This window comes from Lampris incognitus, chromosome 10, assembly GCF_029633865.1.
Source record: "Lampris incognitus isolate fLamInc1 chromosome 10, fLamInc1.hap2, whole genome shotgun sequence".
Taxonomy (NCBI): Eukaryota; Metazoa; Chordata; class Actinopteri; order Lampriformes; family Lampridae; genus Lampris; species Lampris incognitus.
In genome coordinates, this window is record NC_079220.1 from 29,797,310 (window position 1) to 29,822,228 (window position 24,919).

At 42.2% G+C, this 24,919-nt stretch overlaps 1 protein-coding gene and 1 pseudogene across 1 annotated transcript; one reads left to right on the plus strand and one right to left on the minus strand.

Annotated features, from left to right (window-relative positions):
* The first annotated feature begins 2,107 nt into the window (after positions 1–2,107).
* LOC130119788 (uncharacterized) lies at positions 2,108–5,826 on the plus strand (annotated as a pseudogene).
* Positions 5,827–11,339: 5,513 nt separating this feature from the next.
* Positions 11,340–24,418, minus strand: nkiras2 (NFKB inhibitor interacting Ras-like 2). Its single transcript, XM_056287786.1, has 4 exons — positions 24,373–24,418; positions 23,822–23,942; positions 15,060–15,301; positions 11,340–14,060 (listed from the first exon to the last, which is right to left on the minus strand). The coding sequence occupies exons 2-4, from the start codon at positions 23,913–23,915 to the stop codon at positions 13,818–13,820; spliced, it is 579 nt and encodes a 192-aa protein (XP_056143761.1). The 5' UTR covers positions 23,916–23,942; positions 24,373–24,418; the 3' UTR covers positions 11,340–13,817.
* Positions 24,419–24,919: the final 501 nt, after the last annotated feature.

The window sequence follows — 24,919 nt, forward strand, 5'->3', positions numbered from 1 at the left end:
GCTGGCTAGCAGAAATGTGAACAGGAGAGCCGAGCGCATACGTCTCTCCCTGCCAGTATATAGCCTCTCCAACAGCAAGCCCTATGTAGTGCCTCCTCGTGGTGACACATGGTAACCTTGGACCCCTGCTGAACTACAAGGGACTCGGAGGAGGTCTGGCCCCTAGACTTGCGGTACGCAGGACCACCGGTGTGTGGATATTTCCTGATGCCCACGAACCAGCCCCCAGCTATGGATTAAATAGTGCCACTGCCTAGTAGGTACCTCGGGAGAGGAATAGGCTACGGGATTAAACCCCTACAGAAAATCAACGTCTACAGTGCGTTGTTTTTTGTTTTTCTTGCCCTATTGTATCTGTCCAAGTCGGAGAGCACTGCTGGCATCGTGTGTTGCTGCAGCTTCTCCCTCTCGTAGCCCCCCTACCCATCCACCCCTGTATGTCTGTGTTATGTTTATCTGTTGTCTTGTTTCACCCCGTTTATTGTAAAGCGGCTTTGAGAGTTAGAAAAGCGCTATATAAGATTGGTTTATTATTATTATTATTATTATTATTTAGTAATAGACTCATTCTGCCGAAAAGCACCACAGAGCACCACAGTTGGTCATTCCTGCCTGTGGCCATCAAACTTTACAACTCCTCTCTCAGACTCAGACAGTCAGACACTGAGTTAATGGTCATTGGATTGGCCCTGTCGGGTTTTGTTTGTGCTGCTTGTTTTGTGCTGCGGTAGTGCAGTATAGATAGGGTGTTATAGGCACCATGCTTTTTGATATATTTTGTTCTTATTTCTATTTCTTATGTGATCTTTATTTCTATTTGTTTCTGTTTCTATTTTCTTATCTTTTATCTTGTTAGTTTTTGGTTATTAGAGCGTGAGTGTCTGTAATAGAACCTAGTTTCCCCTCGGGGATGAATAAAGTATTCTGATTCTGAACAAGCAAATGTACTGATTTCCTAAAACACGACAACTGACGTAAAATTGTTTCAAATTGTAAATATCCATCCATCCATTATCTAAACCGTTTATCCTGCTCTCAGGGATGCTGGAGCCTATCCCAGCAGTCATTGGGTGGCAGGCAGGGAGACACCCTGGACAGGCCATCACAGGGCAGGCACACACACACACACACACACACACACACACACACACACACACACACACACACACACACACACACACACACACACACACACACACACACACACACCTAGGGACAATTAAGTTCAGCCAATTCACCTGACCTACAGGTCTTTGGACTGTGGGAGGAAACCAACTCAGCCGGAGGAAACCCATGAAGACACGGGGAGAACATGCAAACTCCATACAGAGGACGACCTGGGATGACCCCCAAGGTTGGACAACCCCGGGGCTCGAACCCAGGACCTTCTTGCTGTGAGGCGGCCATGCTAACCACTGCGCCAGCCACTGTAAACATTTGAGGCAAAATAAAGGTCACTGCATAGGCCTGACGCAGTAGTTATGCTGCCAGGGAAGATAAAGCTAACTGGTTTAGTAACCAGCAGAGGAAATGCAGCTCACTATTCACAGTATTTAATGTGCCATTAACACAGCACTAATTGACACAGCATCCTCTACTGGGGACGGCGCCGCTCTTTTGTCTAGCAAAATAGATAGCGGTTTATGTTTAGTTTGACACTAGGGACTTATCATTCAGCAGGCTGCAGGTGATTAGAGAGCCTGCTAGGTTTAAATCTAGTGCGGATGTGGAGCCAAGTAGTTTAATTAATATTATTAATCAGGGAATTTCTCATAGTGTAGGTTATCAGTCTGATAGCTTGGTCTATAAAATTGAGACTGTCTCCCTACCCTGCTGTATTGCTCCCAAGCTCTCCTCTCCTAAATCACAATAATCTAGCAGTTATTCCTACCACTGGTGGTGGTGAAATGTGCAACAAAGTACCTAATAATCTACAGAACCAAACATCTAATGTTATCAAGAATGTGACCACATATTGTCCAAAGCGTTGATTGCCAAACTCTCAACAAGGTGTCTAATTCCAATTAATCGTTCGCCTATTGGTAGCTCTAAAGTTCTGCCTGCTACTGATCACTTCCACAAGATGCTTACATTTGGTTTTGTAAATATCAGATCACTGTCTATCAAAGCCTTACTAATAAATTATTTGATTCTTGAACATAGTTTTGATATGATTGGGTTATGTGAAACATGGCTGAAACCAAATGTTTTCCTTCCCTTAAATGAAGCTTCCCCACCTGACTATACTTATGCCCATGTAGCTCGGGAAAACAAACAAGGGGGGGGGGGTTTGCCTTAATATATAAATCTATTTTCAATCTGATTTCTAGACTTGAATCTAAATTCCAGTCTTTTGAGTCTCTTATTCTTGGTCCATCTCCCTCAGCCATGAATAGACTCGGCTCAGTACAAATTGTGATACTCTATCGGCCTCCTGGCTGTTACTCGTTATTTCTTGAAGAATTTGGAGAATTTGTCTCAGGTCTTGTTACTCACTCTGATGAGATTCTAATTCTAGGTGATTTCAATATTCATCTGAATAAGGCTGCTGATCCTCTAAGTAAAGCCGTTCTGGCACTAGTTGATACTTTTGGGTTCACTCAGTTTGTTCAAGAGTCGACTCATTGCAGTGGTAACACCCTTGATTTGGTTTTATCTAAAGGGATAGCTGTTTCTGATCTGAATGTCTTGCCAACAACATCTGCTGTGTCAGATCATTTTCTCATCACATTTGAAGCATTATTGGCCTGTCCAGTTAATGTCAGCACAGATGTAATTGCCACTCACCACATTGGTCCCTCCACTGTAGCTGCATTTGGCCAGCAGCTGCCTGAAGTCTTGGCTCCTTTCACTGTGGTAACTGACTGCTCAAAATTTCACTAGTGACTTAAATGTAGCCCTCTCTAATCTCCTCGATTCAGTTGTACCTCTCATTACCAGAGCTAGGCGACTAAAGAGGCCTACACCCTGGTTTAATGATGAGACATGTGCTCTTAAGTGGACCTGCAGGAAACTAGAACATAAATGTTGAGAATCAAAACTGGAAGTTTTTTACCTATCGTGGCATGAGTGTTTATTGAAATACAAGCGTGCTTTATCTGCCGCCAAAACAGTGTATCTCGCTCACTTAATCAATATCAATAAACATAACCCCAGATTTCTCTTTGACACTTTATCTAAACTTATTAAAAAGCAACCGTCTATTAGCTGCTCATCATTCACGGCCCATGAATTTCTAGATTTTTTCTGCAATAAGGTTGATGAGATCTTAACCAAAATTAGTTATTCAACTCCAGCTACTCCCGCAGATCCTGTCTTACCAAATTCATATCTATACAATGAGTCGCTGACAGTCCCAGTTATTACAGCTTTTGAGACTATCTCTCTTGATACTTTAATTAAATTCATGTCAGCTTCTAAACTGACTGCTTGCCTACTTGACCCCTTACCAGAAAAACTTTATAAAGACCTCTGGCCTTTTCTGGGACCTACAATGCTAGACATTGTTAATTTATCACTTACTACTGACATTGCTCCCAGCAGTTTTAAGACAGCTGAGGTTAAACCTCTACTTAAAAAAAATGCACCTCGAGCCAGGGTCTCTTAATAACTATCGACCAGTCTCTAATCTTCCATTATTTTCTAAAGTACTAGAGAGAGTATCAACAGCTTTCGACCCATATAAAAGAAAACCATCTATATGAACCTTATCTATCAGTTTTCAGGCCCTGTCACTCCACTGAAACTGCTCTGACCAGAGTGGTGAACGATCTTTTACTAGCTATGGACTCTGATTCCACTTCTGTGCTTCTACAAACCCCAATTCCAATTAAGTTGGGACGTTGTGTAAAACGTGAATAAAACAGAATACAATGATTTGCAAATCCTTTTCGACCTATATTCAATTGAATACACTACAAAGACAAGATATTTAATGTTCAAACCAATAAACTTTGTTGTTTTTTGCAAATATTCACTCATTTTGAATTTGATGCCTGCAACACGTCCCAAAGAAGCTGGGACAGGGCAGCAAAAGACTGGGAAAGTTGAGGAATGCTCAAAAAACACCTGTTTGGAGCATTCCACAGGTGAACAGGTTAATTGGAAACAGGTGAGTGTCATGATTGGGTATAAAAGGAGCATCCCCGAAAGACTCAGTCGTTCACAAGCAAGGATGGGGTGAGGTTCATCACTTTGTGAACAACTGTGTGGGCAAATAGTCCAACAGTTTAAGAACAACGTTTCTCAACGTACAATTGCAAGGAATTTAGGGATTTCATCATCTACAGTCCATAATATCATCAAAAGATTCAGAGAATCCGGAGAAATCTCTGCACGTAAGCGGCAAGGCCGAAAACCAACAGTGAATGCCCGTGACCTTCGATCCCTCAGGCGGCACTGCATTAAAAACCGACATCATTCTGTAAAGGATATTACCACGTGGGCTCAGGAACACTTCGGAAAACCATGGTCAGTTAACACAGTTCGTCGCTACATCTACAAGTGCAAGTTAAAACTCTACCATGCAAAGCGAAAGCCGCATATCAACAACAACCAGAAACGCCGCCGGCTTCTCTGGGCCCGAGCTCATCTGAGATGGACTGACGCAAAGTGGAAAGCGTGCTGTGGTCTGACGCGTCCACATTTAAAATTGTTTTTGGAAATCATGGACGTCGCATCCTCAGGGCTAAAGAGGAAAAGGACCATCCAGATTGTTATCAGCGCAAAGTCCAAAAGTCAGCATCTGTGATGGTATGGGGGTATGTTAGTGCCCGTGGCATGGGTAGCTTGCACATCTGTGAAGGCGCCATTAATGCTGGAAGGTACATACAGGTTTTGGAGCAACATATGATGCCATCCAAGCGATATCTTTTTCAGGGACGTCCCTGCTTATTTCAGCAAGACAATGCCAAGCCACATTCTGCACGTGTTACAACAGCGTGGCTTCGTAGTAAAAGAGTGCGGGTACTAGACTGGCCTGCCTGCAGTCCAGACCTGTTCCCATTGAAAATGTGTGGCGCATTATGAAGCGCAAAATACGACAACGGAGACCCCGGACTGTTGAGCAACTGAAGTCGTATATCAAGCAAGAATGGGAAAGAATTCCACCTACAAAGCTTCAACAAGTAGTGTCCTCAGTTCCCAAACGCTTATTGAGTGTTGTTAAAAGGAAAGGTGATGTAACACAGTGGTGAACATGTCCCTGTTCCAGCTTTTTTGGAATGTGTTACAAGCATCAAATTCAAAATGAGTGAATATTTGCAAAAAAACAATAAAGTTTATCAGTTTGAACATCAAATATCTTGTCTTTGTAGTGTATTCAATTGAATATAGGTCGAAAAGGATTTGCAAATCATTGTATTCTGTTTTCATTTACGTTTTACACAACGTCCCAACTTCATTGGAATTGGGGTTTGTACTACTGGACCTCAGTGCAGCCTTTGACACCATTGATCACCATTGATACTATTAGATAGATTAAATTGTAATTTTGGTGTCTCTGGTTTAGCTCTCTCTTGGCGTAAATCCTACTTATCTGGAAGAACACATTGTGTCTGCTATAGTAATACTATATCAACATTTTCTGATGTTAAATATGGTGTGCCTCAGGGCTCAGTTCTTGGCCCTCTACTTTTCTCTCTTTACATTACACCTCTTGGCCAAATTATACGCAGTTATGGAATAAATTTCCATTGCTATGCTGATGATACTCAGCTGTATGTGCCTATAAGGGCTGATGATCTTATTCAAATTACTAACTTAGAGGCCTGCTTGGCTACTGTAAAAAACTGGATGTCACTTAACTTTCTGCTTTTAAATTCAGATAAATCTTGTTGTTACGTTTGATCCCAGCCTTTTCTTTGATAAGCACATTAAAGAAATCACCAAGACTGCCTTTTTCACTTATGTAACATAGCTAAATTCAGTCTTTTCTCTCCATGGCTGATGCAGAGACTCTAATACATGCATTTGTTTCATCTAGACTTGATTACTGTAATGTTCTGTTTTCCGGTCTGCCACATGCTAGTACTAAAAGTCTTCAGATGGTTCAGAATGCTGCTGCTAGAATCCCAGCTAGATGTAGGAAATTTGACCATATTACACCAATTCTTGCCTCCCTTCATTGACTTCCTATCCATGTTAGATCAGAATACAAGGTGCTTCTGCTGACTTATAAAATCCTAAATGGGCTTGCCCCATCTTACCTGTCTGATCTCCTTACACCGTACATTCCTTCTCTAGCTCTTCGCTCTCAAAATACAGGGCTGCTGTGTGTACCCAAAGTTAAAAAGAAGTCAGCTGGTGGCAGGGCCTTTTCCTATTGGGTTCTGTTCTTGTAGAATAACCTGTCTTAAACTTAAAACTCATCTTTTTGCCTTAGCTTACAATTAGTTGCCTTTAAATTGAGTGCTTCACAACCTGTACTGCATGGTGGGTCGGTTTTCTGTCTCAATGAATTTACCAACCACTGTTCTGTCGACCAGATTATAGAGTATATAGATTATGACTAATTGATGACTCAATTAATTATGACTAATGACTATTGCAAACTGTTCTCTTCTCTCACATGTTTTTTCTCTCTCTCTGAATGATGTGTTCTCCTTTCTCTTTTTCTGTGTATGAATGGTGTCATGTGAGTCTCCCTTGTGTGCACGTGCAGTCGGTTCTTTTCCCTGGTCTCCGTGGTGATGGTGGTCACCACTTGGATACTGCCTGCCATTCCCCTCATCACATTTTCTTTCCATAAATCCATATATATACGTATATATATATATATATATTTTTTTTTTTTTTTTTTTACACGATGATGCTGGTCGTGTGGCTTGGGTCCTGGACTGTTCCGATGGCGTCTGGACACTGCTTCGCATCGTGCAAATCATATTCTTCATAAATTTTATAAGTCCATTATAATTCTGTTATCCTCTTTCAGTGTTGTATTGTGTAGATTGCTTAAACACAACATCCATTGTACGTTGTCCATCTTGGGAGAGAGATCCCTCCTCTGTTGCTCTCCCTGAGGTTTCTTCCTATTTTTTCTCCCTGTTAAAGGCTTTTTTTTTTAGGGAGTTGTTCCTCATCCAATGAGAGGGTCTAAGGACAGGATGGTGTGTTGCTGTTAAGCTCACTGAGGCAAATTTGTAATTTGTGATATTGGGCTATACAAATAAAATTGACTTGACTTGACTTAACTTGACAGCAAGGGAGTGTCTCCAATTTTCTCTGACATGCTATTTAATTTCTACTTCATGTTTTGTGATTTTAGTTTTGCAGGCGTCAACAGTTATGTTATGTAATGACAAGCACGTATTGTGAGTCCTTGCAAGGATGTATTACATGTCATGTCATTGTTTGTCATGTCATTGCATGTATTTGCATGTCTTTGCAAGGACATGCATCCTTGCAAGGAGTGTATTGCATGTGAAGAGAGCCACATAATTGGACAGAGGCACATTTTCAAGTTTTTCTTTGCTTCCAGCTTTCCTTTTCTAATTTGTTGATTTAGTTTTTCATTTTTTGTTGTTGTTTTTTTTTTGCAGAGGATACACCATCAATAAAATACAGCAAGCAGTCTTTTCCAGGGAAAAACAATATGCTGTGAATGTAACAACTAAATACTCAGAATGTTTCTGTAATTGTTTAGTAGCATGTGTTGAAAATCAGGTATGCATTATGCAAAAAAAAAAAAAAACCGGTATTGCAGCAATGTAAAAGAAAACTGTATAGTAAGATTGTAAAAGCCCCCTTAACCCTGACATCTCACCCATCCTGACAGCTGAACCACTGCAGAGGAGCATTTGGGGGCCAGGAGGTCTTCTGACCCTGGCCCCGCTGGACAGCCCACATCAGCCACAGGAAAAAATATTTTCTTCTTTTTTGTAAAAAGTGCTGGGAAAAAATCAAGCACAAATACTTTTGACATGATATTGTGACAACAACCATTTCCCATTTAAAATTATGATGGGTAGCCTGCTGTCACGTGAATGCAGTTCGTTTTCACATATCCCTTTGCGCGACCCCAACCCTTTCAAAGCGGTAAGACTTAAATGCACATTATTGTTTGATTGCTGTGGTTAATGAATTGATTACTACTCCTACTACTACTACTACTACTACTACTACAACTACTACTACTACTTTTTGCTGTTCCCGTTAAGGGTCGCCACAGCGGATCATCCGTTTCCATCTGGTTCATGAATTGATTAATGATGATAATAATAATAATGATGATAATAATAAAAATAATTATACTAGTAATATTAACAATCATAATAACTTTTATTTACCTAGCACCTTTCCCACGCCCAATGTTACTTAACAAAGAAAAAACATCATAGTGAAACATGAGCAGTAACACTCAAAGGTTGACAAACAATAACAGGATGGATCGTTCAGATGAGGGTGAGATGGAGAGATGAGGGGATCTTTTGGGAGAAGAAGTAAGTCCTTACATGAGATTTGTAAGATGTAGTAGAGATGTCACAGATGCTTTGTGGGAGTGACTCATGAAGATGAGGAGCCATGGCACTGAATGCCCTGCCACCCACTGAAGTCAACCTGAATGTGATTAGTTAAACTCTTGTGTCCTTGTCTTCTGCTGCATCAATGCTGTCCAGTTACTATGTCAGCCAGTTTGAACTGAGCAGCCTCACTTCAAACTGGCTGAAATGTGCAGGGTAACAATGTGTGTATGTGTGTGTGTGAGAGAGAGAGAGAGAGAGAGAGAGAGAGAGAGAGAGAGAGAGAGAGAGAGAGAGAGAGAGAGAGAGAGCGTGTGAGTGAGAGAGAGAGACAGAGAGTGTGAGAGTGAGAAAGAGACAGTGTGAGTGTGAGAGAGTGTGTGTGTGTGTGTGTGAGAGAGAGAGAGACAGAGTGGGAGTGAGCGAGAAAGAGTGAGAGAGACCATGTTAGTGAGAGTGAGTGTGAGTGAGAGAGAGTGTGTGTGAGTGTGAGTGGGTGAGAGAGACAGACAGACAAACAGAGAGAGCGTGTGTGAGAGAGAGAGAGAGAGAGAGAGAGAGAGAGAGAGAGAGAGAGAGAGAGAGAGAGAGAGAGAGAGAGAGAGAGAGAGAGAGAGAGAGAGAGAGAGAGAGAGAGAGAGAGAGAGAGAGAGAGAGGAGCAAGCAAGAAAGAAACACCAAATGCATTTTATTATTTACAAAGTGCCATAAAGGGGCTGGTTTCCCTTTGGTGAGACCTCCTCCATCACTGCTTCCTTGTGCTCCCTGGTTCCCCGTCTTTAACACCTGCAGTTTGCTGGCCATAAACCGGGTCTCACACCCTAAACTGTCGCCTTTACTTCTGCCTTGAGGGGACCCAGTGGAAGCTGTTATTAAGGTTAATGTTCTCCATGTTGTAGGGGAGTGACTCTGAACAGTGCCTCTCAAAATGGGGCCCAGGGACCTTCACATAATCTGAATTCACTGAAATTCACTTCACTTGAAGTAACCTACAGGTTCGATAAATGTGTTACCGTACATTTCCCTTCACAACTAATGTCTCCTTACATGCAGTGTGGAGAATTCAACAGCGTTATTAAACACTGGTCCATGTGATTTAGAGATTAAGTGTAGGGGGGAAAAAAGGGGGACAGAGCCAGTTGGACTCATGCAGCTGCCCGCTTGACTTTCAGGACGAGTCAGTAGGGGAGGATCAGCTAAGCTGTTCACCTTTTTCCCTTCCGTCTCTTTGGATTCATTTCTATTTCCGTTTGTAAGAATTCACACTGCAGGTCACCCACAAGTGAAATGCAGTGCATGTAGTCAGATGTTTCTAACAAGGTATTCTGGGATGATGTGGGTGTTCAGAGAGGGCGACACCACCCATCTTCATTCCACAGAGAGGGGGACACCACCCAGCTGCATTACAAACACCTGGAAACACGTCCCCATAACCTTCAAGGTACAATCTGTAATAGGGTCAAACAGCCTCCAGGCAGACCAACTACAATGCCTTGAGAAAGACACAAAGTGCTTATTTTCAATCTATAACGCGAGCTCTGCAATTAAGTAAGCACACCTGAAATGTATATGGTCGCATAAATCTGACTGGGGCTTTAACCGTTGAACCTGTAAAAAATATGTTCTAAAACTATTTACCTATAGAGGACATTTCTAAAATGAAAAACTGATTTACCACACTCTTTTTCGAAACTAGTAGCCTATACTGTGGTATAAGTATCAAACCATATAAGGAGGGGCGTCTGGGTAGCGTAGCGGTCTATTCCGTTACCTACCAACACGGGGATCGGCAGTTCGAATCCCCGTGTTACCTCCGGCTTCGTCGGGTGTCCCTACAGACACAACTGGCTGTGTCTGCGGGTGGGAACCCGGATGTGGGTATGTGTCCTTGTCGCTGCATTAGCGCCTCCTCTGGTCAGTCGGTTTGCCTGTTTGAGGGGGAGGGGGAACTGGGGGGAATAGCATGATCGTCCTATGCGCTACGTCCCCCTGGCGAAACTCCTCGCTGTCAGGTGAAAAGAAGCAGCTGGTGACTCCACATGTATTGGAGTAGGCATGTGGTAGTCTGCTGCCCTCCCTGGATCGGTAGAGGGGGTGGAGCAATGACCGGGACGGCTCGGAAGAGTGGGGTAATTGGCCAAGTATAACTGGGGAGGGGAAAAAAAGGGGGGGGACAAAAACAAAAAACACTCACACATGGGGATGTACGGCAAGCGCCTTGGTTCAACATTTCCAACGAGATGATTCGCGATAACTCGCCCTCAGCGACAAGTTAGCTCATGCTGGGAATAGTTGTGTCATTAAGACACATAAAACTTATCTTTAGCACCAGTTCAAACAAAACACCTCTCTTATCATATGGTTACATATAAATCTTACGACTTGATGACTTCTGGGCATAGATTCTGGTGAGCCCCATTAGCTGGAACATCCCGAGAGCAACATTATCTACAGAGCAGCGACATCTGCTGGCCATGAACACAAAGCTCTGCAGTTCCCGTGGGTTTAACCATTCTAAGTAAACTGCGCCCTCACTATTTGCAAGGTGACAAACAGGTGTAAAAATCAGGTCCAGAAAGTAAATGTCCAAACCGTGTATTTGCTCCAACCATGTTACTAAACCAGCTGATTTCATTAGCTAGTTTTCCCTACCTAGTTGAGGAGTGGTGTGGACTAGAATCTGCTGGTGTAGTGCATGAGTAGAGCAAATACATGGTTTGGACTTTTACTTTCTGGACCTGGTTTTTACACCTCTGGAATGGTCTAGAAACAACTCACCCATGGTCACTGGTGAGTTAAAAATTCAGACAGATGTGATGGATGGATGGATGGATAGATAGAGATTCAATTACTTCATGAGTCGTGGACCACTACAACCAGTTAGGCACGGAAAAGAAAAATCCTTTAATTTGTTTACAAGACATGCATGACAAATACATAAATGTATATTACCACATATAAAAAGATTTTAATGCATAAGTGCACTATAATGCTCAAGAAAACAAAATGATGCACAAAATATTGACATGACACCAACATCCTATGGATAGGCACTAAAACGGTTACACTTCCAGTACTAAGATGAAACAAACAAATTGCATCACAAATGTATTTAACCTCATATGCAATGGTGCATGCACCTTAATACTTCAGCAATCATCTGATATGTATATTACAATTTTATTTTGGTTTGGTTTTGCAGCTTAACAGATGTGCCCCACTTTCAACTTGTGAAATATCTATCATTGCCAATTTAAAGGAAGTAAATCTTCTGAAAGGACAGTGTATCATCTTACATGGTGGATTCTAGAGCTTTCATTCATAATGGTCCACAAAACAATAAGTGCAATTGCACCTGAGCTCACATGTCCACCTCACCTGGAGGCATAATGTTATCTCAGTCTCTGTTCAGAGCACTGATTGTCTGTCTTGTCTGATCGAGCCCAAGTCTGCACAGAAAGGTAAACTCCTTTCTGGCAAACCTGTGGAAATATAGCAACAAACAAGAATGGGGTTTTCTTCCAAGTTTAAGGAATGTCAATTATACATTCTGCAAAATCCACCAGTCTGAGCAGAGAACACAGCGGTACTGTAAGAGAATCTCCTGGGTGACAAGCAGTACATCTACATTATGAGTCAACACAAATTCACTGCACCTCTCACTCCATCACAACAGGGAGGGTTTGTGCATTTGTGATAAAACAAAAAATGTTTTGAATTCTGGAATAATCTGTGTATGCCGGCAAAGGCAATACTATCTGCTGCACACTAACCAACATACAGGGAGCTACATGTGAGTCTGTGAACAGACTGTGATGGTGTTTGATGCTTTTGCTTCAATTGTCAGTAAAAGATGAGTGTTGGGTCAAGGTGTGGAAAGGCAGTTTTAACTGGAGAGTATATCAGCCAAATCTGATTTGCAATTAGAATTTAAAAAAAAAAAAAACAACTAAACAATCCCCAAAATTCCTTTTTCAAAAATAAAGAATGAAAAACTAATCTGGCAAACTGACACCTAAGCACTTCTGAAATCATTCAACTAGTTTTAAAATGCTTTAAGTCTCTGGTGGCCTGTGGCACTTGCCCAACCCACAAGAGGACCATGAAGTCCATCCATCCATTATCCAAACCGCTTATCCTGCTCTCAGGGTCGCGGGGATGCTGGAGTCTATCCCAGCAGTCGTTGGGCAGCAGGTGGGGACACACCCCAGACAGACCGCCAGGCCATCACGGCGCACACGCACACACACCTAGGGATAATTTAGTACAGCTGATTCACCTGACCTACATGTCTTTGGACTGTGGGAGGAAACTGGAGCACCCGGAGGAAACCCACGCAGACACAGGGAGAACATGCAAACTCCACACAGAGGATGACCCAGGACGACCTCCCCAAGGTTGGACTACCCCTGGGCTTGAACCTAGGACCTTCTTGCTGTGAGGCGACCGTGCTAACCACTGCGCCACCGTGCTGCAGGACCATGATGTGAACTTCCAAAATCAAGTACATGATTTAACAATTAAAATTGACAACACTGGAGCACCAAAAAGTGTACACGTGACAGTAGTGCTAGATTTTTTTTAGAATATGAATGAGGTGGAAACATGCCATGCTATCTAAACGGTGAACAAGTAGCAGGAAGGTTCCACAGTTCACCTTTCAGGGCCAACAGCCCAGAGCAGAGACAAGCATGCTGGCCTCTGCAGGACTGACTGAACAAGCTGATGGAGAACACTGTGGAGTGTATGAGATACTTGTGCCTATTATAAAACCACCTGATCTGGCATTTCCCAAATCTAGACTGACTACTGAAAACCACACCACTGAACTGCATCCTTAAACAGGGCACCTAACCTTGTCCAGTTTTGGCGGTGTCTATATTGCAGCTGATGTGGTGTTGCTACCAATTTATGTCACATGTATTTAGTTGTATGTATGCTGTACTGAATGTATATGGTGACCTCTTGGCTAAATCAACAGATTACCCTAAAAATGACATGCAGTTCAAAATTCCAGTATAATGAAATGTGACATCTAATTTGGCTAGAAAAAGTGAAGGCTTAAGTTCTGCATGTTATGCGCTCGGTATTTTGGCATTTCACATCCAAAGTAATAAAAGCATGAAGCAAAAACATCAAGCAATGTACTGATATATGAATACATCAAGCTGACTTTAAGTGAATGTCAATACACTATCATCCTGTCATAATTAAGCTCAGAGTAACATCTACTCTTTCTCAAAACTCACTATTCATCCTTCAACTCTTTACAACAAACTTTAAAACTCATGCCTTAACAACATACACCAAGTCCCCTGAGTATCCCCGATTCTCACTTCTTTCCTTCATCCTGGTCCTTCAGCTGTCCACTGAACCACTCCCCTTATTCTTGTTGCGGCTGAGGGGGAAAGTGGACTTGCTCTGAGGCTGCGTCATTTTGCTGGCCAGGTAAACAAAAGGCTCGATCAGTGTGCGCCGATCCATCACAGAGACCTCCCACAGGCGAACCTTTTCCGTCTTAGCCCAGTTCTGGGCCATGTTAGAGTCCACCCTCCTCTCGTCCTTCTTGTCCAGCTTATTCCCCAGCACCACGATGGTCACCTGTGGACCAACATTATAGCACATTAACCCCACATCAATGTAATCTATCATGCATTGCACTGTGCATGCTGTGAAATTAATAATTGTGTTAATCTTATGACATATAGTAATTTAACAGTTGTACATAATTATTTTTTTTTGGCTTTTCCCCCCTTTTTCTCCCCAATTGTACTTGGCCAATTACCCTATTTTCCAAGCCGTCCCAGTTGCTGCTCCACCCCCTCTGCCAATCCTGGGAGGGCTGCAGACTACCACATGCCTCCTCTGATACATGTGGAGTCGTCAGCCGCTTCTTTTCAACTGACAGTGAGGAGTTTCGCCAGGGGGACGTAGCGCATGGGAGGATCACGCTTTCCCCCCAGCCCCCCCCCCCCAAACAGGCGCCCCGAACGACCAGAGGAGGCGCTAGTGCAGCAACAAGGACACATACCCACATCTGGCTTCTCACCCGCAGAAACGGCCAATTTTGTCTGTAGGGATGCCCACTCAACCAAGCCGGAGGCAACACAGGGTTTCGAACTGGTGGTCCCCGTGTTGGTAGGTAATGAAATAGACCGCTACGCTACCCGGACGTCCAGTTGTACATAATTTCACTGAACAAACTGTACTGTGCAGTTTTGGCAGCATGAGAACAATTGTTGTTCATTAAACGGGAATACTATTCAAATTAGGAGGACCTATATGCTAGTATCATAGTCCACAAATGCATTTCTAGCATTAACAACTCTCTCCTAAGGGCCAGCATTGGAACAATAACATTTGAATTAATACATTTAGTCTGGACCTCCCTCGGACCTCCCTCTAAATTGAGTGGGTATTATATCCCACTCTCAACATGGAGAAAATGGCCACGGGAGTTATCATCATCATCATCATCATAATCACTATAGTTGTAATCAATCTTATTACTGTCATCATCATCAGCGGTGATGGTGGTAGTACTTGCAGTGGTAGTGTCCCAAATCACAGCCCTTGATTCACACAGACATGACCAATCACCTCTTTCTTGTCTCTGTAACGATCAATGTCCTTCTTGAGTGCCTCCATTCGCTTGAAAGACTCTCTACTGTCGATGCTGTAAACAAGTACAAAGCCATCGGCAAAGGAGTAGTAATGTCGAGGAAACTCCATTCCATCTCTGAGGCCCCGAGTGTCATAGAAGCGCACCTGCTCTCTGGTGCCACGGTCAGTTTCAACAGAGCCAATGTAGATATCCTCCAAGGTCTCCATGGGCTCAGAACCTAACAGTGAACCAACAATAAAGGCCTATTTTACACAACAGTCAGGAAATGTTGTAACATATTCAATAGATGAACAATCCACTGACTAGCTTTCCTGCAGTATCAATAAGACACGTTTTTGGCACTTCATTTTAAACCTGCACTTTATTTTTGCACTGTCACACCTTTCAAACACTGTGCAGTTTGTAGTTTCCCATTCTATGTAGTTCCTTTTAAAATAAATCATATACGGTATATAGTGTCCTTTTCTTTTGTAAAAAGTGTGCAACAAATTTTGTGCACAAGAACTTCAAAAAGATTTCAACGAAAAAAAGCACATTAGTTGCATATTGCACCCAGAAGTATTTACATTTTATGGCTCGATTTCATTAATCAGGCCATTTGCGCTGGTTAATACTAATCCCGGAAAGCTGAATCAGTTCATCTGGACACAAAGTTTAGTGGGAGAAACGTTTCATCACTCATCTAAGTAGCTTCGTCAGTCTTAGCTGACTGCAGGTATCCCTGCCCTTATAAACAACACAGTGGCGTAACTACTGAAACCGGCAGTCGGTTTCATAGGCAATCAGAGTTACAAAGGCCATGTGTACTATTCACAGAGGATTGGGGAATGTTTGCAATCACAGCATTGTAGGATGGTGGCAGATGTACTCTTAGCCCCCCCCCTCCCCCCGCGGTTCAGGGGTGGTCGTTCCCTCTTCACATAGATGGCCTGTTTGACTCCCCGTTTAAACCAATATCGCAATGTAATAGAATGCAATTTTCAAATTGCAAAGGCTGCGATTAAAAAAGGAGTTTTTTTTAATGTTACACAATCTAACCAATCAGAGGGTTGGAATATGTGGCCATGTGGGGTTCACGTACAGACACGCTACCCTACGCTCATGTGACATATTAGTGAGAGCAGAGAATGAAGAAAACAACTTGCCACGCTACGCTTTGATTCTAGCAGTAACGTTAATATCTTGTGAACAGGGCCTCAGCAGAACCGAACACTATAGGAGCAGCACAGTGGTGCAGTGATTAGCATGGTCGCCTCACAGCAAGAAGGTCCTGGGTTCGAGCCCCTGGGTAATCCAACCTTGGAGGTCGTCCCGGGTCATTCTCTGTGTGGAGTTTGTATGTTCTCCCCGTTTCTGCGCGGGTTTCCTCTGGGTGCTCCTGTTTCCTCTCAGTCCAAAGACATGCGGGTCAGGTGAATCGGCCGTACTAAATTGTCCTTAGGTGTGAATGTGTGTGTGTGTATGTGTGTGTGTGTGGGCCCTGTGATGGACTGGTGGCCTGTCAAGGGTGTCTCCCCGCCTGCCACCCAATGACTGCTGGGATAAGCTCCAGCATCCCTGCAACCCTGAGAGCAGGATAAGCAGTTTGGATAATGGATGGATGAGAACGAACCACTGAAAAGGTGACTTTAGTGTCAAAGAGGAGCAGTATGTCGGTTGTCTGGACCTATTGTACAGAACATGTCTTGCTACCGTAGCTACAACACGGGGCAACACTACAAACCTGTTGCAGCATTTAACAATGCATCACAAGGCCATGTATGACAATTACATAGCTAAAAACCCCGACCACCAATGTGTCACGTAGGCTAAATACCACACGGCAGGGACCACTGACCAAAATGTTTGAGAGTATATCTCCATATGAATGAGATTCAAAACGGCACTGTGAAATTACTCAGACGAAAGTGGAATTCATAGGGAAAGATGTGATGCCCCTCAACATGATGACTAAGGCCGAGTTTACGGCTTTAGTTAAGACACTAGATAAACTGTATAGCATGCTATCCCACACATATTTTAGCCAGGTTGCCATACCGTAGCTATATAAAACATTCAGCAGAGTTGCAGCGGAGCTAAAAACAGTGGAGCTTTTGCTACTACCACGGACATGTAGTCAAGCCATACAGCAGAATCCTATCAGAGTCTGACCATGCATTTCATCAATGAAGAATTCGACCCCAAAGCTTGCCGTCTTCAGACAACTTACTTCCCGGACGACCACACTAGGGAGAACATTGCATTGAACATGGTGAAGGCAGCGCAGTGGACCAGGCTCCACTGTTTCAGCCACTGATTATAACTTACCATTGGTAAGTTTTATTCTGTCTGTGTATGTGTATGTGTGTGCATGCATGCGTGAGTGTGTGCGTGTGTGATAGCCTAATAACACTCAACTTAAAATTGTATGACGTACACCAATTAATTATTTTTCAATTTCTTTCAGAAAATGCAATGAAAGATGACAGCGTCAAGAGCAACAGGGCTGTACAAGAAGCAGGTGGGGCACTTCTCCCACAGTTGGAAGAAGAAGGCAGCAATGACTGAGGCACAGAGGGAGCTCTTCCTGAGCACACCCTCATACTGAGTGCCCAGCAAGATGGGGATCCAAAGAAATGATGATTACAAGAGTGCTGGAACAGACCAAGGCCATATCCCAGGTATTGTCAAGTGATCAAAATGCACGCCCCCCTCGTCCCGACTTGGCAGGATATTGATGTGTTATAGTCCATTCACAAGGCTCTACATCCTCTCCAGGAATTTACTGATGCTCTCTCTGGAGAGGAGTACATCAGCATCTCCTACCTCAGGCCAGTACTTCATCTTCTGGCCACATCAGTCCTGGCTGAAGATGAGGAGGACACTGACCTGCCTAGGTTGACTAAAACCAAGGTCCTGGCATACCGCAATGACAAATATAGCGACTCTGACACCACGGAGCTTTTGGACATCGTGTCATTTCTGGACTCGAGGTACAAAACACAGTACATCAGTGCAGACCACATTCCTGCCATTAATACCCAACTGAAGACTGAAATGGAACAGTTATCAATATATAACCAAGTTAAGATAATGTCTATTAATAATAATAATAATGTTCTGAACATGATACTGACAATGTTATCCTCACACATACACACACATATATTTAAATAAAATGGTAAATGGTAAACGGATTGCATTTTATATAGCGCTTTTCTAGTGTACCGACCACTCAAAGCACTTACTATATACAGTGCATCCGGAAAGTATTCACACCCCTTCACTTTCTCCACATTTTGTTATGTTACAGCCTTATTCCAAAATGGATTAAATTCCTTTTTTTTTTCATCAATCTACACACAATACCCATAATGACAAAGTGAAAAAGGTTTTGTAGAAATTTTTGCAAATTTATTAAAAATAAAAAACTGAAATATTGCATGTACATAAGTATTCACACCCTTTGCTATGACACTCAGAATTGAGCTCAGGTTCATCCTGTTTCCACTGATCATCCTTGAGATGTTTCTACATCTTGATTGGAGTCCACCTGTAGTTAATTCAATTGATTGGACATGATTTGGAAAGGCACACACCTGTCTATATAAGGTCCCACTGTTGACAGTGCATGTCAGAGCAGAAACCAAGCCATGAAGTCAAAAGAATTGTCTGTGGACCCCCGAGACAGGATTGTATCGAGGCACAGATCTGGGGAAGGGTAAAAAAAAATGTCTACAGCTTTGAAGGTCCCGAAGAGCACAGTGGTCTCCACCATTCATAAATGGAAGAAGTTTGGATCCACCAGGACTCTTCCTAGAGCTGGCCGCCAAACCAAACTGAGCAATCGGAAGAGAAGGGCCTTGGTCAGAGAGGTGACCAAGAACCCAATGGTCACTCTGACAGAGCTCCAGCGTTCCTCTGTGGAGATGGGAGAACCTTCCAGAAGGACAACCATCTCTGCAGCACTCCACCAATCAGGCCTTTATGGTACAGTGGCCAGACGGAAGCCTCTGTTCAGTAAAAGGTAAATGACAGCCCGCTTGGAGTTTGCCAGAAAGCACCTAAAGGACTCTCAGACCATGAGAAACAAGATTCTCTGGTCTGATGAAACCAAGATTGAACTCTTTGGCCTGAATGCCAAACGTCAAGTCTGGAGGAAACCAGGCACCTCTCATCACCTTGCTAATACCATCCCTACAGTGAAGTATGGTGGTGGCAGCATCTTGCTGTGGGGATGTTTTTCAGCAGCGGGAACTGGGAGACTAGTCAGGATCGAGGGAAAGATGAATGGAGCAAAGTACAGAGAGATCCTTGATGAAAACCTGCTCCAGAGCGCTCAGGACCTCAGACTGGGGCGAAGGTTTACCTTTCAACACTACAATGACCCTAAGCACACAGCCAATACAACGAAGGAGTGGCTTCGGGACAAGTCTGTGAATGTCCTTGAGTGGCCCAGCCAGAGCCCAGACTTGAACACCATTGAACATCTCTGGAAAGACCTGAAAATAGCTGTGCAGCGACACTCCCCATCTAACCTTACAGAGCTCGAGAGGATCTGCAGAGAAGAATGGGAGAAATACCCCAAATATAGGTGTGCCAAGCTTGTAGCTTCATACCCAAGAAGACTTGAGGCTGTAATCGCTGCCAAGGGTGCCTCAACCAAGTACTGAGTAAAGGGTGTGAATACTTATGTACATGCAATATTTCAGTTTTTCATTTTTAATAAATTTGCTAAAATTTCTACAAAACCTTTTCGCTTTGTCATTATGGGGTATTGTATGTAGATTGATGAGGAAAAAAAAGGAATTTAATCCATTTTGGAATAAGACTGTAACATAACAAAATGTGGGGAAAGTGAAGGGGTGTGAATACTTTCCGGATGCACTGTATAAAGAAACATTAATATTAAAAATCTTAATATTCTGCTCCTCATTTGTTGAGCACTTTTATCAACACTGTGGTTTCCAGAAAAAAACGCTACATCTACATATATACAGTGCTGCTTGAAAGTATGTGAACCCCTTGGGCAGTTTAGATGTTTCTGTTGTTTTACCATGATTTTCCTATTTTATCATCACCAGTTTTTATGTATGAAATGTCAGATATATGTTTATCAATTTCATGTACTTGTTTAGTGGGACTTGTTTAAGTAGCCCAAAAACTACATGAAACATGGAATTAGTGTATGTGCAAAAGTAAGTGAATCCCCGGCTGCATTGGTTAAGTCAAGCAGGTAACAGACTTAGGTGAAACACATTTGGGTGCTTAATTAATCATTTAAGCAGACCAATGAAATGAGACATCCTTGGGAAAGGGTTTGGCCTGCACTAATTAAAAGAGAGAGGAAATCAACCAAACCACTGTGGTCCCATACAAATCAACAATGCCGAGAGCAAAGGAGATATCCGAGGACATGAAGAAGAGGGTAGTGATAGCCCATCACTCTGGGGAGGGCTATAAGCCCATCTCCAAAAGATTCCAGCTCCATCCATCCACTGTAAGACAAATAATTTACAAATGGAGGGCCTTCAACATGACAGCAACTCTGCCTAGAAGTGGACGCCCATCAAAACTATCACCCAGAAGCACCAGAAAAATAATAAATCAGGTAAAGGCCAACCCACACATCACCTCTAGAGAGTTGCAGACCTCTCTGGTAGCATCTGGGACAAATGTGCATGCATCTACAATCAGACGAAAATTGAATAGCCATGACATTCATGGGAGGGTTGCTAGAAGGAAGCCTCTGCTCTCAAAAAAGAACAAAGCTGCCCATTTCAACTTTGCCAGAGAGCACTTGGACAAACCAAAGGCCTTCTGGAAGTCCATTCTGTGGACAGACGAGTCCAAAATAGAATTATTTGGTCACAATCAAAACCAACATGTTTGGAGAAAAGCCAACACTGCATATGAAGAAAAGAACCTCCTCCCAACAGTGAAGCATGGTGGTGGAAATGTGAAGGTCTGGGGCTGCTTTTCTGCTTCTGGACCTGGACGACTCCATATTATCCAAGGAACCATGAATTCTCAACAAATATCAACAAATTCTTGACCAGAATTTCCTGCCATCAGTCAGGGAGTTGATGCTGGGACGAAAATGGATTATGCAACAAGACAATTACCCAAAGCATTCCAGAAAAACTACAAAGGAATGGCTTCAGAGAAAGAGGATTCGTACTCTGGATTGGCCCAGTCAAAGTCTGGACCTTAATCCAATTGAAATGTTGTGGCGAGACCTGAAGAAGCTGGCACATACCAGATGTCTCTCCAACCTCTCTCAACTGGCGGAGTTCTGCAAGGAGGAGTGGGCAGAAATCCCCATAAGCAGATGCGAGAGACTGGTTAGTGGTTACAGAAGACGTTTGGTTGAAGTAATGGCTGCAAAAGGAGGAGCCACAAGCTACTAATACAAGGGTTCACATACTTTTGCACATGTTAAATTTTCAGTTTTTGTGAACTAAGCCACCTTTGCTGAATTAAATAATGAAAATATATCTTTTTTGTGTGTGTGTCCATTATTTGGAAGGTGTGCTTTACAAATTGGGATTTGGATGTATGTGTAATAAGCTTATCTTAATGTTTTTTACAAAAACATTGACCATGTCTGGAGGGTTCACAAACTTTCAAGCAGCATTGTATATATACACTACCGTTCAAAAGTTTGGGATCACCCAAACAATTTTGTGTTTTCCATGAAAAGTCACACTTATTCACCACCATATGTTGTGAAATGAATAGAAAATAGAGTCAAGACATTGACAAGGTTAGAAATAATGATTTGTATTTGAAATAAGATTTTTTTTACATCAAACTTTGCTTTCGTCAAAGAATCCTCCATTTGCAGCAATTACAGCATTGCAGACCTTTGGCATTCTAGCTGTTAATTTGTTGAGGTAATCTGGAGAAATTGCACCCCACGCTTCCAGAAGCAGCTCCCACAAGTTGGATTGGTTGGATGGGCACTTCTTTGAGCAGATTGAGTTTCTGGAGCATCACATTTGTGGGGTAAATTAAACGCTCAAAATGGCCAGAAAAAGAGAACTTTCATCTGAAACTCGACAGTCTATTCTTGTTCTTAGAAATGAAGGCTATTCCATGCGAGAAATTGCTAAGAAATTGAAGATTTCCTACACCGGTGTGTACTACTCCCTTCAGAGGACAGCACAAACAGGCTCTAACCAGAGTAGAAAAAGAAGTGGGAGGCCGCGTTGCACAACTGAGCAAGAAGATAAGTACATTAGAGTCTCTAGTTTGAGAAACAGACGCCTCACAGGTCCCCAACTGGCATCTTCATTAAATAGTACCTGTTAGAGCCTGTTTGTGCTGTCCTCTGAAGGGAGTAGTACACACCGGTGTAGGAAATCTTCAATTTCTTAGCAATTTCTCGCATGGAATAGCCTTCATTTCTAAGAACAAGAATAGACTGTCGAGTTTCAGATGAAAGTTCTCTTTTTCTGGCCATTTTGAGCGTTTAATTGACCCCACAAATGTGATGCTCCAGAAACTCAATCTGCTCAAAGAAGTGCCCATCCAAGCAATCCAACTTGTGGGAGCTGCTTCTGGAAGCGTGGGGTGCAATTTCTCCAGATTACCTCAACAAATTAACAGCTAGAATGCCAAAGGTCTGCAATGCTGTAATTGCTGCAAATGGAGGATTCTTTGACGAAAGCAAAGTTTGATGTAAAAAAAATCTTATTTCAAATACAAATCATTATTTCTAACCTTGTCAATGTCTTGACTCTATTTTCTATTCATTTCACAACATATGGTGGTGAATAAGTGTGACTTTTCATGGAAAACACGAAATTGTTTGGGTGATCCCAAACTTTTGAACGGTAGTGTATATATATATATATATATATATATATATATATATATATATAAAGGCAAATGGCATATATATATATATATATAGATGAAGGAAAAAAAACGTTTAATATATAGCAGTACAAGCTTGTTTCGTGCGCGATGAAAAGTTTCTCCCACTAAACTTTGTGTTGAGATGAACTGACTCAACTTTCTGGGATTTCCTTACCTGGGTTATTGAGTATGCATCAACACATGGTTAATACTACATTTTGCAATGTAGATATGCTACATGTGACTTAGAATATTTCAGTTAGTTTAGCAAAGAATGATAATTTCACTGTCAGAAATTATGTTGGAGGTTGTTCAGTCCCCACTCTGACATCGTACTGATGCACAATGTAATAGACAATAGATTGGCAAACATTGAAAACGTGACTCAAGGCAGACATTTTATAAGGGTAAAGGCAAATGGCATAAAACCCTCAATTTCTAGAAACATCTCACATATCTAGGAATCCCTTAAATTAATCCAATATTCATTATAAACACTCAAATGAATCATCCAGCCCTTCACTAGTTTTCAAGCACTAAATGCAAATGTGGCATCTCACAGGAAAGTATGGTGTTTGGAATCGTCAATGGATCCTGGCCATTTGTTTGCCAGGATCAGGATCATATTCAAATGAACTGAACAGTTGTGTGCGTTGGTACCTCACACTACAGTGAGATCACCTTAATTGGTAATGTGCCTGTATCAGATGAGCCAAAAGAAATGGTACCTCAACAAGATTAAAGTGACAGGTTTAATTACGCCAGATATATGTTTGGATAAATGTTGGATAGTTTATCTTTTAATACATTGCTAGATAAATCTTTGAAACTCTTTAGAAAAATCAATAGATTAAACAATGTATTACATCTCAGACACTGTATGGCGATGGCCTACCTGCAACATGATTGCCATAAAGTAGTTGCTCCAAAACAGCAGTTTTGCCAACTGCAGTCAGGCCACACACGACCACCTTGCAGCTCTTGCCCATGATTAAAGTATATTTCTGGACTGCAAACTTGTTAGTCAGAAAAGGTAAACAAACGGGAGAAAGAAAAGGTAAACAAATGAGAGAACTCTCCCTTCCTTGGGCGGAGCACTGCGGAAATCGACACACCATTCTGTCCTCACTGTAATTCCTATATTCTTCACATAAACGTTTGAACATGCTTAAAAACTAAAAATCATTAGTTTTCAATACTAAGTCTTGGCCAAAGGATCGTCAAGCTAAGATTCTTAAGCTTTAAACTGTTGATATGTGGTCAGAATGTTGAGCTTTAGCTTAGCATTGGCCTTCGGAGAAACACGACGCCAAACCAATTTGCTACCGTTCTTCGAAATATTCAAACATTTACACTCGTCTCTAAAATATCATCATTTGGATGAACTACATTATGAAACAGTCTCGTAGCTTTTTATGAATAATTTCGTTGACAGCTCACATTTACCTCCTCGCCCGACAAACCACTTCCTGTTTATGTTTCTTCTTCTGCTGCTGCTTCTTCTTCTTCGTCGTCTTCTTGTTTATTGGCGGTTGGCAAACAACGATCGCTGCATTGCCACCAAAAAAACAAAACAAAACAAAACCCTCAAATCTTCTTAATTAGTTACTCTAAGAAAATGAAACAAGATTTTTATAACACTCAGTTGAATTCTGCTGTAGAATATCTACTACATCAAATTGTATTTTTATTTTTCTGAGATTTTGAGTCAGACACCTTCTTTCTGCCTCGTATTTCTGACAATCTATCATAACACGCTCTATCGTTTCTTCTTGCCCACAGTAGTCACAGCTGCCTGTTTTGTGTTTGCCTATTTTGAAAAGTGTACTGTTTAGTCCAGTGTGTCCAAATCTGAGTCTTGAAATTATTGTAGGTAGGTAGGTAGGTCTTTATTTCAAACATGGAAAACAAGCAAACGTTACATGTTTGAAAAGGAGCAGGGGGAAGTTTCTACTTATAATATTATGCCCCCTTTCTGATGCTCAATCTATAC